The sequence below is a fragment of the Lutjanus erythropterus genome, chromosome 13 (genome assembly GCF_056507025.1).
Source record: "Lutjanus erythropterus isolate fLutEry1 chromosome 13, fLutEry1.hap2, whole genome shotgun sequence".
Taxonomy (NCBI): domain Eukaryota; kingdom Metazoa; phylum Chordata; class Actinopteri; order Lutjaniformes; family Lutjanidae; genus Lutjanus; species Lutjanus erythropterus.
In genome coordinates this window covers 22,939,652-22,954,882 of record NC_139329.1, presented here as the reverse complement: position 1 = coordinate 22,954,882, position 15,231 = coordinate 22,939,652, and the positions used below count along the sequence as shown (strand labels likewise).

General features: G+C 39.1%; 1 protein-coding gene across 1 annotated transcript in view; it reads left to right on the top strand.

Annotated features, from left to right (window-relative positions):
- Positions 1-1,251: 1,251 nt before the first annotated feature.
- pik3c2a (phosphatidylinositol-4-phosphate 3-kinase, catalytic subunit type 2 alpha) overlaps positions 1,252-15,231 on the top strand; it is a 56,596-nt gene continuing 42,616 nt past the window's right edge. The window contains exons 1-2 of the mRNA XM_084734266.1: positions 1,252-1,361; positions 7,190-8,435. Coding sequence (XP_084590392.1) covers positions 7,272-8,435 — 1,164 coding nt within the window. The 5' untranslated portion in view covers positions 1,252-1,361; positions 7,190-7,271. The remainder of the gene's footprint in view (positions 1,362-7,189; positions 8,436-15,231) is intronic.

Below are 15,231 nucleotides of genomic sequence, written 5' to 3'. Positions count from 1 at the left end.
AAGAAGACTACTTTTACCAAAGAAGGCCTGCTGTACTTATGTACAGTCTTAGAGTACTCATACTCTAGAATTACTTTTTCATGTGACTATACTTCAGACTCCACAACATTTCAGAGGGAAATATTGTACTTTTTAGTTTTTGAACCCCTGGGTACCAAACAATCACATTCAAATTTATGCAGTGTATGTGAATGTATGTGGCTCTAGTACAAAGTACAATGTTTCCCTTTGAAGTAGCATAAAATAGATATACTCAAGCAAAATACAAGTACCTCCAAATAGTTTCTAAGCACAGTACTTGAGAAAAAGCCCTTAGGTACCTTCAACCACTGCTAACCATTGCACCCTAACCCTATTTTCACTATGTGGTATTAGTACTTTTACTTAAGTAAAGACTCTAAATTCTTTTCCACTCCTGCTGAACATTATAGAATCATATGAATGCCATAAAAAAAAAAGAATAAATCTGTAAAATGATAGGCAAATAAATGTGAAAATATAAGAAGAAGGAAATAAAATAATTCATAAGTGGATAAAAAAAAAATGTGGAACTCTAAAGACATAAATACAACAATAAAAAATACAAAAAAAATCTGGCATTTTCATTTATTTTCACATGTATTTATTTCTATAGATATTTTTTTGGGGGGGTATTTCTGTTTTCGTGTATCTTTTGCATTAAAATAAAATGTTTATATGTAATGTCATTTTTCCCTATTTCCTTCATATTGATTGACAGCTTAGTTATACATGTTTAATGTATTATTCCTTGTATTCCTCTTTATATTTCCATGTGTTATATTTCCACGTGTGTATAAAGAGGAATAAATAAAAGAATAGATATGTAGATGAACAAATGTGGAAATATAAAGAGAAATGAGTCAAAGAATTGAAAAGTAAATTTTAAAAAAATGTGTCATGTTTTTTTATGTGTTTATTGTTTCATTTGCGTAAAAATATCCTAAGTTTTATATATCAAAAACATTTATTTGTTTTATTTTGTGTTGTTGTTATTTGTTTCTTCATTCACCCCCACCCCCCTTAGATCCTTATTGACTGACAGCTGGAGTAAACAAAAGCAACAGGAAAAACAACACAGATTATGTAGACCATAGCTTGAACTCTTCTTGAACAATCCATCCCCTCAGAATTAATGTTTATTTTGACACTAAGCACTTGACTCCACACGGCGGCGCTGTTTTCCCATTTAATCCTCAGCGAAGCGAGCCAGCCAAGCAGAAACTCTGTCCAACCACAACTCCATCCAACCTCCTCAACAGGAACTGACGTCCCTACAGTGCAAGTGGATGGAAAAAATGCAGCTGCAGGAAAAATGGCTCCAAACACCGCACCGCTAAAAGGTGAGAAATTAACCTTTTTACTGTGGCTGTCTCTGTGTTAAAGTTTTAGCTCGTAGTGGCCTGAAATCAGCGGTTGCGGCTCCGCAGTATGCGGCCGTTTCTCTTTTGTCAAAACCTGTATTTCCTCCTTGTTGTGAGCAGTTGTGTGGCAGGACCAAAGCAGTTGCCTGGATACTTTTAAATTAGTAAATCAGAGTCTCTCAAAGTACGCTGCAGTCATGTAAGTCATCGTCGTAAAGCTAAATCCAGCCGGGTTTATGTTTCTGTGTACGATATATTTGCCCATCTTGCTTTGCGTTTTGTTAGGTTCAGCGGCTAACTAACTTAGCATTCAACAAAGTGAAAAGTTAAAGTTCCAACCGCCAACAAAAGTATCAAGAAGTGACATCTGATCGGGCTAGCCGGGTTAGCTAGCTAGATTAATTATTTATTGTCTGTTTAAAGTCAGTGTTATCTCACATTAACAACCAGGTATATCATATTTTACGATGTGTGTAGTGTGAGAAAAGCAAACGTTCACGAGTTATTGACAATTCACAACCCATCATTTGATGTCAGGTGAGCATCAGAAGACAGGTTAGCTAGCTAACCCACTTGTATATAAATGTCAGTCAACGCCTAAATGTATGTATTTTAAAGCCGAGAAAGTGGTTGATATAATAGTTCCGTAGCAGAAGCTACTTAAAGGTGACTTCACTAAGACAAACATTTTTGCTGGTTGAATTTCTATTGATTTTCTCTCAAAATGTTCCGTGAAAACACAATAACCCAATGCTAACCACCAACACTTGGGATAAGAAGGAACACTGTGCTCCCTAAAGACATTTTAGGGAAAGTTGAGCTATTCAGCTGATTAATTAGTAAATCCTGGATATTTTGATTTGGATCAAAATATCGATTCAATGTTCAGTGACCTAGTACGATCGATGCAAAGGGAAACTATCGAGCTATCATCAGCTTTAAAGTACGCTTTTGTCTTGTAATCCCTATGGCACGTCTGTGTCACGAATGTCTTGAAGAGTTTGGTCATAAAATTGTCAAATCATTATCATTTATTATTTATTTAAATGGTCATATGATGATGTGATTTTCTATCTCTCCAATTTTCCATGACTTTCTCCATGAATTTGTTCCGACTGACTTCCCACATTGTTTTCTGTTACAGTTTTAGTTTGTACTTTTTAAAAAATACCAATGTGAGAAACCCAGTCAAAAGCACCCAGTTCCACCTGTGAGGTTTTAAGAGATTAACAGAAAACTATTTGTTGATTGAGTCCATGTTTGCTATGGGTCCTATTTTGAAGTGTCACACGTACTATCAGTGTGTCTCCTCTTTCTGCTTTCCATTTACACATTATGCAGATAAACTGTAACCTTCCCAAAACTATAATAGTGTGTTTTTTCTTCAATTCAATAGCTAGAATTAACCAGTTTCACAGCTATATGACTTTTCTAGATGTTCATCCAGTGAACAACATTTTGTGTATCAGCCTCCCCAGTGCTCTTAATGGTCCTATCAATTTTTTATTTTTTATAGACTCAATGTTCTGCAGAGGCAAGCCTCAGCAGTAGACAAGCCAGGACAGAAAAAAGGAAATAAGTCTTACTGTATTGTTACCTTTCCAGCAACCATAGTGGATATCTCACATATCTATAAACTTGAACTGGTTACTTATTTTCCTTTTTTAAGATGTTGAGCTGTACTTTGATCAGCTATATAGTGTAATGCTAACATCTGCACTTCTGCACAGCTGTTAGAGGAAAACCCTTCCTCATTAGGTCATTAGGTTCATGGGTCTGTCTCAGTCTGTCTTAAAACAATAGTCAGGTGCCCACATGAACACTGAAACAAGATAATTTTTCCTCTGTTTCACACTGGCCATTAGGATATTCTTTTGTAATGCGTTTTAAATGGAAGTGATGGGCTGCTGAAATCAGTCCTCTGTGCAAGAATGTAATCCACTGATTATCTGAAGCAGTCTGAGTCAAGTCAAATTAGTTGGACAGCTTCCAAAGTTCTAGTCATTTTAGTAAGAAATCCTTTGTGTTTCTCTGGACAGTCATCTCTTGATAGTAACACAAAGAAGAAGACAACACAAAGAAGGCAACTTTGGAAGGCATCCACTTGATTTGACTCACTCAAACTACTGAAGCCTCTTGCTAGCATCAGATATACTTGGTATGTATTTTGTTTTGTATTTTGTCCCCCATCACTTCATCAAGAATGGATATCTTCACGGCCGGTATGAACAAGAGGAGTGACTACGGCAAGCAAAACTGTGGCAATGTTCAGCTGACACAAGACCTGTCCTTTAACCTTCTCAGAGTATGAGTGCAACCTCATGCTGTGCAGCCAAACATCATTTAAACCCACAGAACTGCCTTTTAAATTCTAGAGATCCCAAAGTCTCAGAAGATACTGAATATGTCTGAATATGTATAAAATTCTGCTAATATATATTAATAAAGTATTTATGAAATTGTGCTAAATATGTGTTATACATTTATATTTATATACAGCATGTTTTACTTTATGTTTAATATGTTGCTGTCATACTGTACCAAACGTGGAATTGAATTAGAATGATATAATTCATATATATAATGCAGAGCCCCATGTCTGACAGTGTGCAGTAAGGCGATTTTACAACTTTAAAACTACCTAAAGGGCAAACTAAAGTAAACTGTATGTTAAGTGGTTAAAAAACATGATGGTAATTTTGCCAAACCATCATGCAAATGATCTGGGAACTCTCCAGACTCCTATTTGTTATTGTAAATCCTTAAACCTTTACACTTAGGCAAGTATTTCCACTAGAGACATATGGCTTGAGTAGATGTTGTCTTCGGAGTACTTAAACAATACTAATGTCATGCTTAAATGTTGAATTAAGCTCTTACAGGACTTATGCTCTGCCCTCCTTTCCCATGGCTCAGTGGAGCAGAGTTTGCTGTATTTGTCTTGGCTGAAGTTTCTCCATAAGTGGGGTTTTCCTCCTTTGTATTTTCTCTTGATGCCATACATGGATTTTAAACATATGGATATCTTGATTCAGGATCTTTAGTGTTTAGCCATGGTTTGGGTTTTCTGAGTGTATCCTGAGCCCTGCTGAATCTCAACCCATTGTCCTTTTCTCAGCCTTCCTTGAATCGGAATTATATTGGACTGATCTTCCCAATCTATAGTGAAGAAAACCAGGACTAATGTTTATGAACTTTAATCACATTAGCCTACATGGTTTTTCAGATTGACGCAGTGTTTACATACAGAATCAGGAAGTAGCTGCTGTTTAGTGTCTGGCTCAGTCTGTTAACTTGAGCACTTGGCAGATAAGAGTCTTTGACCTTTTGACTATGCAACAGTGACTTAAACTGCTGAGCCTCAATCTGTCTGATCATGCATTCTTACTGCGTGCAAAATCAATAATATACAGATGAACTACTTTGGTCAGAGCATGTGACATTTCTGCACAGAATTAAGCCATCAGGGACAGCAGGTGCCAAACGACAATAACCTTTCTTTTTATGCATGTTCTGTCTTTAAGCTGTGTTCTTGGCAAAGTTGGCACGGAGCTCTCCGAGTCAAATGCTTAATGAATGCAGCCACATTGTCACTGCCCGCTGGTGTTAGCACAGCTGATAAGACAATCTTGGGCCATGGTGCTAACATAATGCTAACAGAGTGAGAGAAAGCCAGAGGAAGAGAGAGAGACCCGTCGGGCTGCTTAGCATGCCAAATTCCTCAGCTGCACAATAGTGCTAGGCTAGCCTGAGCCCCAGCACAGCCAGCCTTCCACCACAATGGGAGGGGAAGCTCAGGAGAGGCCGGTGACGCCTGGGGAGGGAAGGAACTCACTCAACCCTGAGGCTGTGATCGGTCGATGAATGGTTGCTTTGAGAAGGCACTGTGTCATTTTAGGACCACAAAACACTCTTTGCAGCAATGTTTTTCTCATGTTATAGATGTGAGACATTCTTGGCTCCCACTTGTTGCAGGCTAACCATAAATAAATGGGATTATCAAGAATGGAAGATGCCCTCATTTGGCATAATTTTTGGGATGGGAGAAAGTAATTGGCTCATTAGTCAGTAATAAAAACAAATTATAGCTGCTGTCCTGCACAGTAGCACAATGATTTGTGTAGTGAGTCATAAGTCACCACCTTGGTATAAATCACTTTGCACAATTGTTTGATTTTGTCTGCTTTGGTATGCGGACAGCCTGGCTTTTTGATTGAACCGTTGCAGTGTTCAGGTGCACTACTCGAGGAGAGTGTGCAGTGAGTGAGCTGATCAGTTTAACTATCATGAACATGCTGGTAATGTAGACCATGTTAGTGATTTGACCTCTTTGATGCCCTTGACTCCACAACAAACACAAGTAATTATCGGTTGTGCATATGGGACAAATTGCAGCCGATCAATAAGCAAGCAGAGTGGTATATTGTGTGGTATGCTGTGGTATAGAAGTGCTGTGTAAATGCAGTTTATTTACCCATGTCCTATTCAGGTACATGTAAACAAGTGAGTTATGGAGTTTCCTCTGTGAATGAAAGTGAAAGCTCAGTTTACATTCTTAGCAATATTATACATACAACAATATTTGATATACTGTAAATTCCATTTACATCTAGTTAAAAAACTGATCTAAGTATTGAGACTGTGTGCAGCATGCTAATTCATGTAGGCTGATAATTGTGACAGGTTTTTGCATGACTAGCAATCGCATTTGTCAGAGTAGCGCCGGGTGGTATCGCCTAAATTTCACGGTATAATTTCCAGCATGGACAGCAGCAGTATATATTACAGTATATGATTTTTTCTTAAAATTTCAATATAAATGATTCTTAATGGGTAGGCACTAGTATGGCAACAGATGGCAGCTTACTTTACTGTTAACTATATTACTAGGACATATTACACACAGTACAGAGGTACCTAAAGGATATTTAATGTACAAAACTGGAATAATCAATAGGAAAAAAACAAAACCTTTTGTCAAGAATGTCTTTTTGCCACCACTTTTAATCACTGTCTGACATGATTAGCAGATTATCATTTTCTGCTCGATGTTTGACTTTTTAAACTGGAACCATGTCCATATAAAGTAGGTTGCACCAGTTGATTTACCAACTCTTTGTCCTCTTTGTGTGCACTGTAGCAAATTATTACAGCAAAAATGAACACTCTCTGTATGCGGACGGTCTGCCGTAGTTTTCCATGCATATTTTATTACTATGCTTAATATTTTAGTGTAATTTTGATCACTTTGCAGCCTCTTTCCTGCTTTATGTGTTGAAGCTGAGCCTCTCTAAATACACGCACACAGGTCAGCAGAGAGGCTGTGGTGAAGACAGTAAACTTAGTGAAGATAACTTGAAGAAGATAGAAAGCAATATTTTAATCTGTCCTGTCTGCAGTCTCTCATTCAACAGCACTATGTTTAACACAAAGTGATAGTGTGACTGTGCAGTGCTTTCAGCTCTTTCTTCATTTCAAAACAAAACAGCATGGGCTTGCACATTTTCCAGACAATTAGCTGGCACAGGCTGATGGCAATGAATCTTGGGACTTGTTTTTGGTGAAGCAACATTCAAATGCTAGCTGTCAGCATGGTATAATTAAAACTCAAACTGTAGGGTGAATTCATACCAGTATACTTTCTATACCATTTATACGATCCACCCTCATGTCAGAGCTAAAGATTTCTGGTCCGTAAATTTGCTAGTGTAATTTCAAAATCTTTGTAAATGATTTACAGATTTCATTGAACCTGTTTGACCACCTCTTGATGTCATCCAAATGTTTTTTTTTTCTCTCTTTTTTAGGTGTCTAAAGATTTTCTACACAATCCTTTGGGCCACACTAACTTAAAAGCTGTCACACTCATGGCACCTTCCAGTTGACATAATGGCCCAGATATCAAGTGGTAATGGGTTCAAGCTGGATGTCCCCCAGCCGAAGGGGGTTGTGGGTAAAGAGGAAGCCCTCCGCATGGAGGAAGAGGCTTTAGCAAAACTGCAAAGGGAGAAGAGACTTAATATTTCAGCTTCAGCATCCTCATCTTCCTCTGTAGCATCCTCATCTTTCTCGAAACCAAAACCATCTAAATCTACCACTACTGCTCCTCAACCTTCACCCTCGACTAACAGACCAGAAAAGGACCTCATTGTCTTCCCAGAGACCAAGAAGCAGGCAGAGCAGGACAAGTTCAGGGATATTGATGTGGACAAGCTCACCAATGAGGAACTTGAAAAGCTCCTTCTGGATGAAAACTTCGGGGCAAACAGCAAAGTGTCCCGCCCCTCATCACTAATGGGGTTTAACCTCAGTGCCTCCTACCCTGGAGGCCATGTCTGTAGCTCCTCTCCTTTCCAGAGCAGCCAGTGGGCACCTGTCCTGTCCACCCCATCCAGCTCCAGTGTGTCCACTCCCACCCATCAGCCTTCCCCAATGTTCCCCTCTGCTCCATTCCCTAAACCAGGCACATTTCAGAATGGCTTCACTCCAACTATGTCACCCTTCATGTCCCTGTCGGCACAGCAGACACCCTTCATAACCTTCACTCCTATTCAGCCTGCCACTGCCATGGTCTTCCCGCAGCCAACAGTGGACCCAGAGATGGCCAAACTGTTTGACAAGATTGCCAGCACCTCAGAATACTTGAAGAATGGCAAATCAGGCAGCACTGACCTAGATTCCTCTCAAGCCGGCACAGCTTCTCTGGCACCCAACCCGCCACCCCAGCAGCCAGCAGTGATGGAGGCTTCTAGTATCAGCCGCTTTGACTGGCTGGATCTGGACCCACTTACAAAGCGTAAAGCTGAGAATGAGGAAGTATCCCAGGCATCAGGAGGCCCTGCACAGACAGTGCCGGGAGCTCCAGCAGGGGATCCTTGGGATGCAGTGCTTGAGACTGGAGGGAACAGTAACAACAACAGCCCGAAGCTAGAGGTGAAAGCAACACTGTCAGTTCGGTCACAGCACAGGAGAGCGTCAACAGGAGCGGCTGTCACTAGGAGTCATTCACTCAACATCCCAGGGACCTCCTCCCAGCACAAACCAAACAGTCAGGTAGGTTCACTGTAAATTTCAAAGTTTGAAAACTGAAAATGTTTTCTTCCCTTTAGATTTCAAGGTCTGCAAAGATTTCTGGCCTTTTCACAGTACACATTCTGGCATGTCACAGCAGGAAAATTATTGACATGAAAGGCCCTGAAAATCTATTTCCTCAATCAGCTCCTCAACACACAATGTTCTGCCAGAGTTAGAACAGTTTTGGTTATTTTACATCAGGCATTTCTCTGCGCTGTTTTGTCTGTGTTCTTCTCATTGGTTTGAAGTGGGCAGAGTTTAGTTAGAAAGAGATGATGACACATACTTCTGCATACCCCAACAGGATTTAGTAATCTTAAATTACTTATAATACTTAAATACTTTTTCAGTACCACGTTTGAAATGATAGGATCCTAAAATTTGAAAGTATCCAAGCAGTTTGTTAATTAAAAAAGGCATGAAAAGTATTAAGTACTAGTATTTTGTCAAAGTTTAAAATTCTGCTATTGTGACAACTTTAATTTGTAATATATATCCTGTCAATCCAGGGCTTAACATTTCTCAGGCACCACACCTGATTTTAGTCACAGAGCAATTTTAAATGTATATATAATTCAATACGTTTTACTAATTTGCTCCTGGACAGCTTTTCAGACTCACGATTTTTTCTTTCTCCTGTGAATCAACCCTGATCAAACCACACTCACACAGTTGTGACAAAGCTGAACATTCAATAGGGAAAGTTGAATTTTTCTAAGCTGTAATTTTAATTGCTGCTTATTTAGTCATAGATATGTAATGTTATAGAGAAAACAATGAGATTTGAAACCAAATTGTCAGGGTAGCTAACCACAGAGTAAATTACAAAAAAGCCCACACCTCTTACAACATGAGTGACTGTGAGTGAAGTTTTGTCAGATCAGATGATGGTGGATCATCTTGTTAAACCAAAACAGTCATCAAAGTCTTTCTTACAACTGCATGTATACTCCTCATTCCCTCACTGTCACAAGCTAAACATCCTCTTTACTTATGCTCCCTGTAATTAACTTTTTCACTGTGGTTAGCTACCCACTGTTTCACTCCACAATTTCCTCTCTACCACATTTTGTGATTAATTTTGCTGTGCAAGGCATGAGTGCTCTAATTTCTTGTGATGAATATTTAGAACTTTCATTTGGGACAGTGCTGTGGGCAAGTGGCATGGGATATTGTTGCCTCTAAATCTTTTTTCCCTAAAACTAAACAACCATCTGTCATTTGGCGGGCAGCTCTGAGTTTAGACAAGATGAACGTTTTAGTCTACAGCACGACAACCATATTAAGTGAACACGTCAGCATGTGTCTTCCTCTTTATTCAGTGTTTGAGGGTCAAATTAACCAGAAGTTGTAAATCTTCTGCCTGGAAGTGAATGAGTAAAATATATTACATAACTCATCTGAACTGTGTTTCAGTTATTATGACAAAAGTATGAGATGTTTGGACAGGGAGAGTCTGAAGTGCCAAGTCTGGCTGTCAATATTACTGTCCTCTGCAGTCAATAGAAATGTATATAGTCACTCCTGTACTTGAGACATGCGCGTCCCTCCCCATACACATGCTCGTAGAGTAGAAGATAAAAACAATACTAGGAACCTCTCATCAAGATATGACTTTACATTGCCAGCAGTGGTCAAAAACTCCACAAAGTACGTTTAAGGTCTGGACAGGCTATTCTTTTTGGCATTTTTTAAGACGCCCATTTCCTTCTCATTGTGTTTCTCTGTGTCATGACCAAACAATTGGTCTCTGTGGTATGTTTCTCACACCAGGGTGATAATTAAGCTTACAGCACTGTTGCGGAAAACCAGGGGATTTGGCACAATTTTAAAACAGTGTTTGGAAAGATTATAGTACAGTCAAAAAACATACAGGAACATTATGGAACAGGTCATAATCATGAGTGTCAATGTACTGTTCCAGTAGGTCTTTCAAGTCTATGTGTGGGACTTTACAGATGTATACTTTGCCATTCATCAAAGGGAACTTGTCCAGTCTGTACACCCAGCTGTGTCTTCCAGGGCTGCAGAATGTCTGTTTCTTAGAAAGGGTGAAATGGTGTTTATTTACACATACCTATATGTTATGTCTAGGTTCAAGCCTGCGTTTGCTGCTCAGACTACTGTGTTGTGTAAATTGATCCTCTAACACAGCGTTCCTCACATACATCTCTCTATACCCTCACTTGTTTTTATCGGCATCCATTATGTCTGCGGCCTTGTTTGGATGGTATGTGTGTTTGCTTGCTCTCCTTGTTCAATCTGCTTGCTTGGCAGTCGGCACCCGTGTTGTTATAAACAGGAACAAGCCTGTACAGCTCCCCTATGCCCCACAGCAGCACCAGACTGACCTAAGAAAGCACATTCATAAGTTGTTCATTTGGACTTAGGAGAGAGAGTTTACTGTGCTTCCATAAAGATTTGGGGTGTCGTACACTGCAAAGACCTCTGAGGTAAATTCTGATACTGGGCTATGCAAATAAAATTTGACTTGATTTTGATAATGACTTGGTATCTCAAGATAAATAGTATCTCAAAAATGATTGAGTCATTTCAAACTGATGAGTTAATATCTCAAAATATTGAGAAACTGTGTCAAAATAATGACTTAGTATATCAAAATAATAGTAAGTAATTCTCTTTTTTTTGATATACTAAGTTCTTATTCCTCATTATAATGGCTTACCGAATCTTTTTTTTTCATCACCTAAACTTTAGTAGTTTGTGTGAGGAATGTTTTTAATATGAAGCCCCACTTAGCTTGAAATATTTAGTGTTAAATAGTTGAACACAGCAACTATAGCTCCAACAGCATGGCAAAAGAGAACAGTCTGGGGACAGTGAGGCTGATATCTGTGGTTGGAGGTCTAGTTTCGCTCCTGGGTTCCTGTTTTTGCTCCCATCTAACAGAGGCTATAATACCAGGAGCTACTAAACCACATAATGAGTCTTTTTAAAAAGGTGCTTTCTTTTATTTCACTGCGTGGACCACACGTATTGAACGAATCAGTTTACAGTGATGACACAGCTTGGTTGAGGGCAGAGCAGTGGCTGTGCTTTCCAAGAAAGACTAAAATATTGTAGCCCCCTGAAAACTGGTTTTGTCTTGCATGTTTTTTTTGCCTACATATGCATTTACATTGCTGCAAAAAGAAAAAAAAAACAAAGCATGAAGTTATGTTGTAGATTGAATGATTTCCCTACCATTTTAGACAGCCTTTGGTTTCAGTTCATTTCTCTATGGAATTAAATAGATTAGCTTACAAAGATTGGAATCTTGCTTGAGCTAGTTTAACTCCAGCATGAATGCATGAATGTGTTTTGTTTTATTGTTGTCAGAGTTACTTAATCATTGTGTGGTACTGTTGTTTATTGATGAGTTGTGGTGCATTATACAGATCCATTATGAATATGAGTTACCAAACACCATTGCATTCTTGAGCTTTATAAGAAAATCACACCCAGAGGACATGCAAAAAGCTGTCATGGAAGTTGTTGTGTTGTTATATTATCATTATACTTATTATTATTGTAGCCCATAGGGCAATTACTTTATTGCACCAGCTTCTCATCAGTAAGTTTCAGCAATGACAGTAAACACCCACCTCTGTTTTATGAAACTACCACAGATGAAAATAACTGTGCTCATTCAACAAATACAGTCTATGTGTAGGCTGATCAGTTAGAGACACCGGTATCGAGTTGCAGAACAGATCCAGACATCAGACACCTCTTAACGCTTGCTGTAAAAGCTTAATGAAATCCTCCACTGCTATACAACACATCTTGAAATACTGGTTTGAGTCATATTGCGGTTTGTTGGGTAAACTGACATGTTTGTCCAAGCCACATAAATAATCTCCATACTCTAACAAAAATATTACATCTTAACTTGAAAGAAAAACAAAGCAATTTTTCATTTGAGTCCAGCTGAGGAAGCAAACGACTAGGACTAAGACTAGGTCACTGCTGGCCGCAACTTTAACAAATGTGGCGAAACTGATTCTGGATTCCATCTTCTTATGAGTTACGTATATGTTAATTGGGTCAGACTTACCATCCATACCCAAACTTGGCTTAGCACATGGACCAAGAGAAGCCATTGGGGAACTGCTTGTATTAAAGGGAGCCAAGAGGTTACTTGCATCTATTTAATTTAATTTCTTTAATTTAACTTGTACTGCACAGAAAAGTGGACAGACTTTATCGGCAGTCAGGCTTTACCAGGCATTGCTCAAGGCATAATCAGAATTGTTTTGCTCCTTTGTTTCACATGCACTTATATGTCCCAAGAAGTTTTTTTTTTTTCAGTGCCGTTATTTTCAAGATGAGTGTCTGGATTGCTATTAGTCAGCCTGAAGTTGCCAAGCTTTGTTGTGGTTGGCGAGAATATAGTGTAAGATGTGGTAGTGTGGGCAGAAGGGTGTAAAATGGAACAAATGAGCTTGAACTTGGAGACTGAGTCAGAACTGGGCTATCTGCTGTGGAATCACACCACCTCTACTGTATGTCTCATTCTCTTCCTCTTCCTGCAGTCTTTGTAGTATATTTGTTTCTCATTCACTCTTTCTCATACTTTTTTTAGCGTTCACTCTTTTCTTTCTTTCTCTTTCTGTAGTCGCGGTCTCTTCTGTCTTCATGGTGTCCGAATTCATTTCTTCACCTCTGTCACTTTAAGCTGGGCACATACTGTACAATTTGAGCCTAGTCCTGACCCGACTTTCGAACTGCATGATTCGGTTTAGTGTTGGACTGCATTTCAGCTTTGCTATGTGTTGTTTTCCATGCAGTGCACAGGTGGGTGAGGGGATCGATCAGCTGCTCCTGAACAGCTGTCAGAGGTTCGGATGATTTTCTGATATGTCAGAAACACATTTCTGCATTCTTGCTAAAACAAACCTCTACCTGCCCCGGAGCTTTCAAACAAATCTTTGACAATTGAGAGGCAAAGTCATGTCTCTTCTCTTGTGTCCCATGAAACCCAACTAATTAAAACATGAACGGTAGTCTGTGACAAGAGAGAAATTAATGTTTTGATCCTGTATGAACTGTGTCACAAATTACACATGATGTTTAAAAGATCATTTAAAATAAAATTTCAGCAGACAAGAATGTCACAGTTTGGGGTAGGTTGGAGGGGTCGTTTTATATTTTCACACACAGTGTGAACACTTGTACCTTGACAATCTGACCATAGTGTGAGCACATAAATCATGAGCTTAGGCTTTACATCGCAGATACTTGTACAGTAGGAGCAGGAATTAAGCAGCAACATTTTTAAAACCGTACAGTGTCTGTCCAGTGTTACTGGTGTCTACCCTTCTTCTCTCCCCAGTCAGTCTTCCTCCTCCTATTCACTGACTGTCTGTTGTGCCAGGCTACTAATCCCTTGCTTTGGCCTTTGGGTTAGTGTAGCTGTAGCTGTAGGTTAGTGATAATCAGCACTCAAACAAATAGCTCTATCTGCAGTTCAGCCGTCACTCCTCACAGCACCAATACCTGTTCAGACCTGGCTCTTACTGTTTGCAAAGCAACACTAAAAGTTAATGCGTCATTTCCCACACATGGCCATGTCAGCCAACACAGATTCATATTACTTATCCTTACGATTGTTTCAAGCAAAGCAGCTCCATTTGATTCAGTGTAACTTGTTCTTTGGTTCGTGCAGTAGATCTTCAAACCCAGAGAAGAAATGGTAAGGATTTTAGTAAGATATATATGTGCATACATACAGTTGTCTGGACTGAATCCAGTCGCAAAGTCTTTAACTGTTCAAGAGATGTTAGGTTGCTAACTAAGTATTGATCTCTTTATTTTAACAGTACTGTTTTTTTCAGTAACATAATGCCGATGATGCACAGTATGAGTGTGGTGGATTCTGATCATGTAATGAGCTGCCTACACCAGACAGCTAGATTAAATTCTGGGGAGTAGTGATGAAATTAGGGCTGTAAAATTACTCAAAATATTATCAAAATTGCAATATGGCTGAGTGCACTGAGTGATTAAAATGAATTACTGTGGCACTGCAGAGATTCCCTGGCCTACAAATCTTCGTCTCCAGATGGTACAGACCCCAACAAATATCACAACATCATGATTTCAATGATTTCTTTGAAAATTATAATGCAAAAATGATCTTTCCCACTGATTGTGAATCATATAATTTCTGTCAAAATAATCTGAGTATGATTTTTTTTTTAACCATATCGTGTAGCCTTAATTAAAACACATACTGAATTATTTTGCTGCCCTTTTGTTGCAGATTGAGTGAGCATGTCTGTGCCTGTTTGTTCCTGCATGTTTCCTTCAGAATGCCCTGTAGGCTGATTTTTATCTGAACTGGCTCTTTTTATCTAACCATGTGCTGTGATTCAAGATCACTGAGTGCATGTGTGAAACTATACAGTATAGGCTACCAGCATGCACCGTACATTTTTCCAACCTAATATAGTCAATCCCACAGACTTAAAAACCTCCAGCAACTCTTTTATATCTCTAACACCTCCATACCATCCCACGCCAGACTCTGCCCCATTTTTTTTTATTATCATCTAATTACACTTTAAGCACAAGTCTGAGATGCTGCAGCACACTTAACACCCTCCACGTTTTGTTCCACCAGACAGATTGCAGGGTTAGAAAGATGGTGTAGTACAGGGATGTGGCATGAATTCCAGTTAATGGTGTGACTCACTGTGGGCAAACAGCTCCATGTCTCCTAACCTTTGACCTTGTTTACTGGCAGAAAACAGGAGACGCATTGTAGAAGACA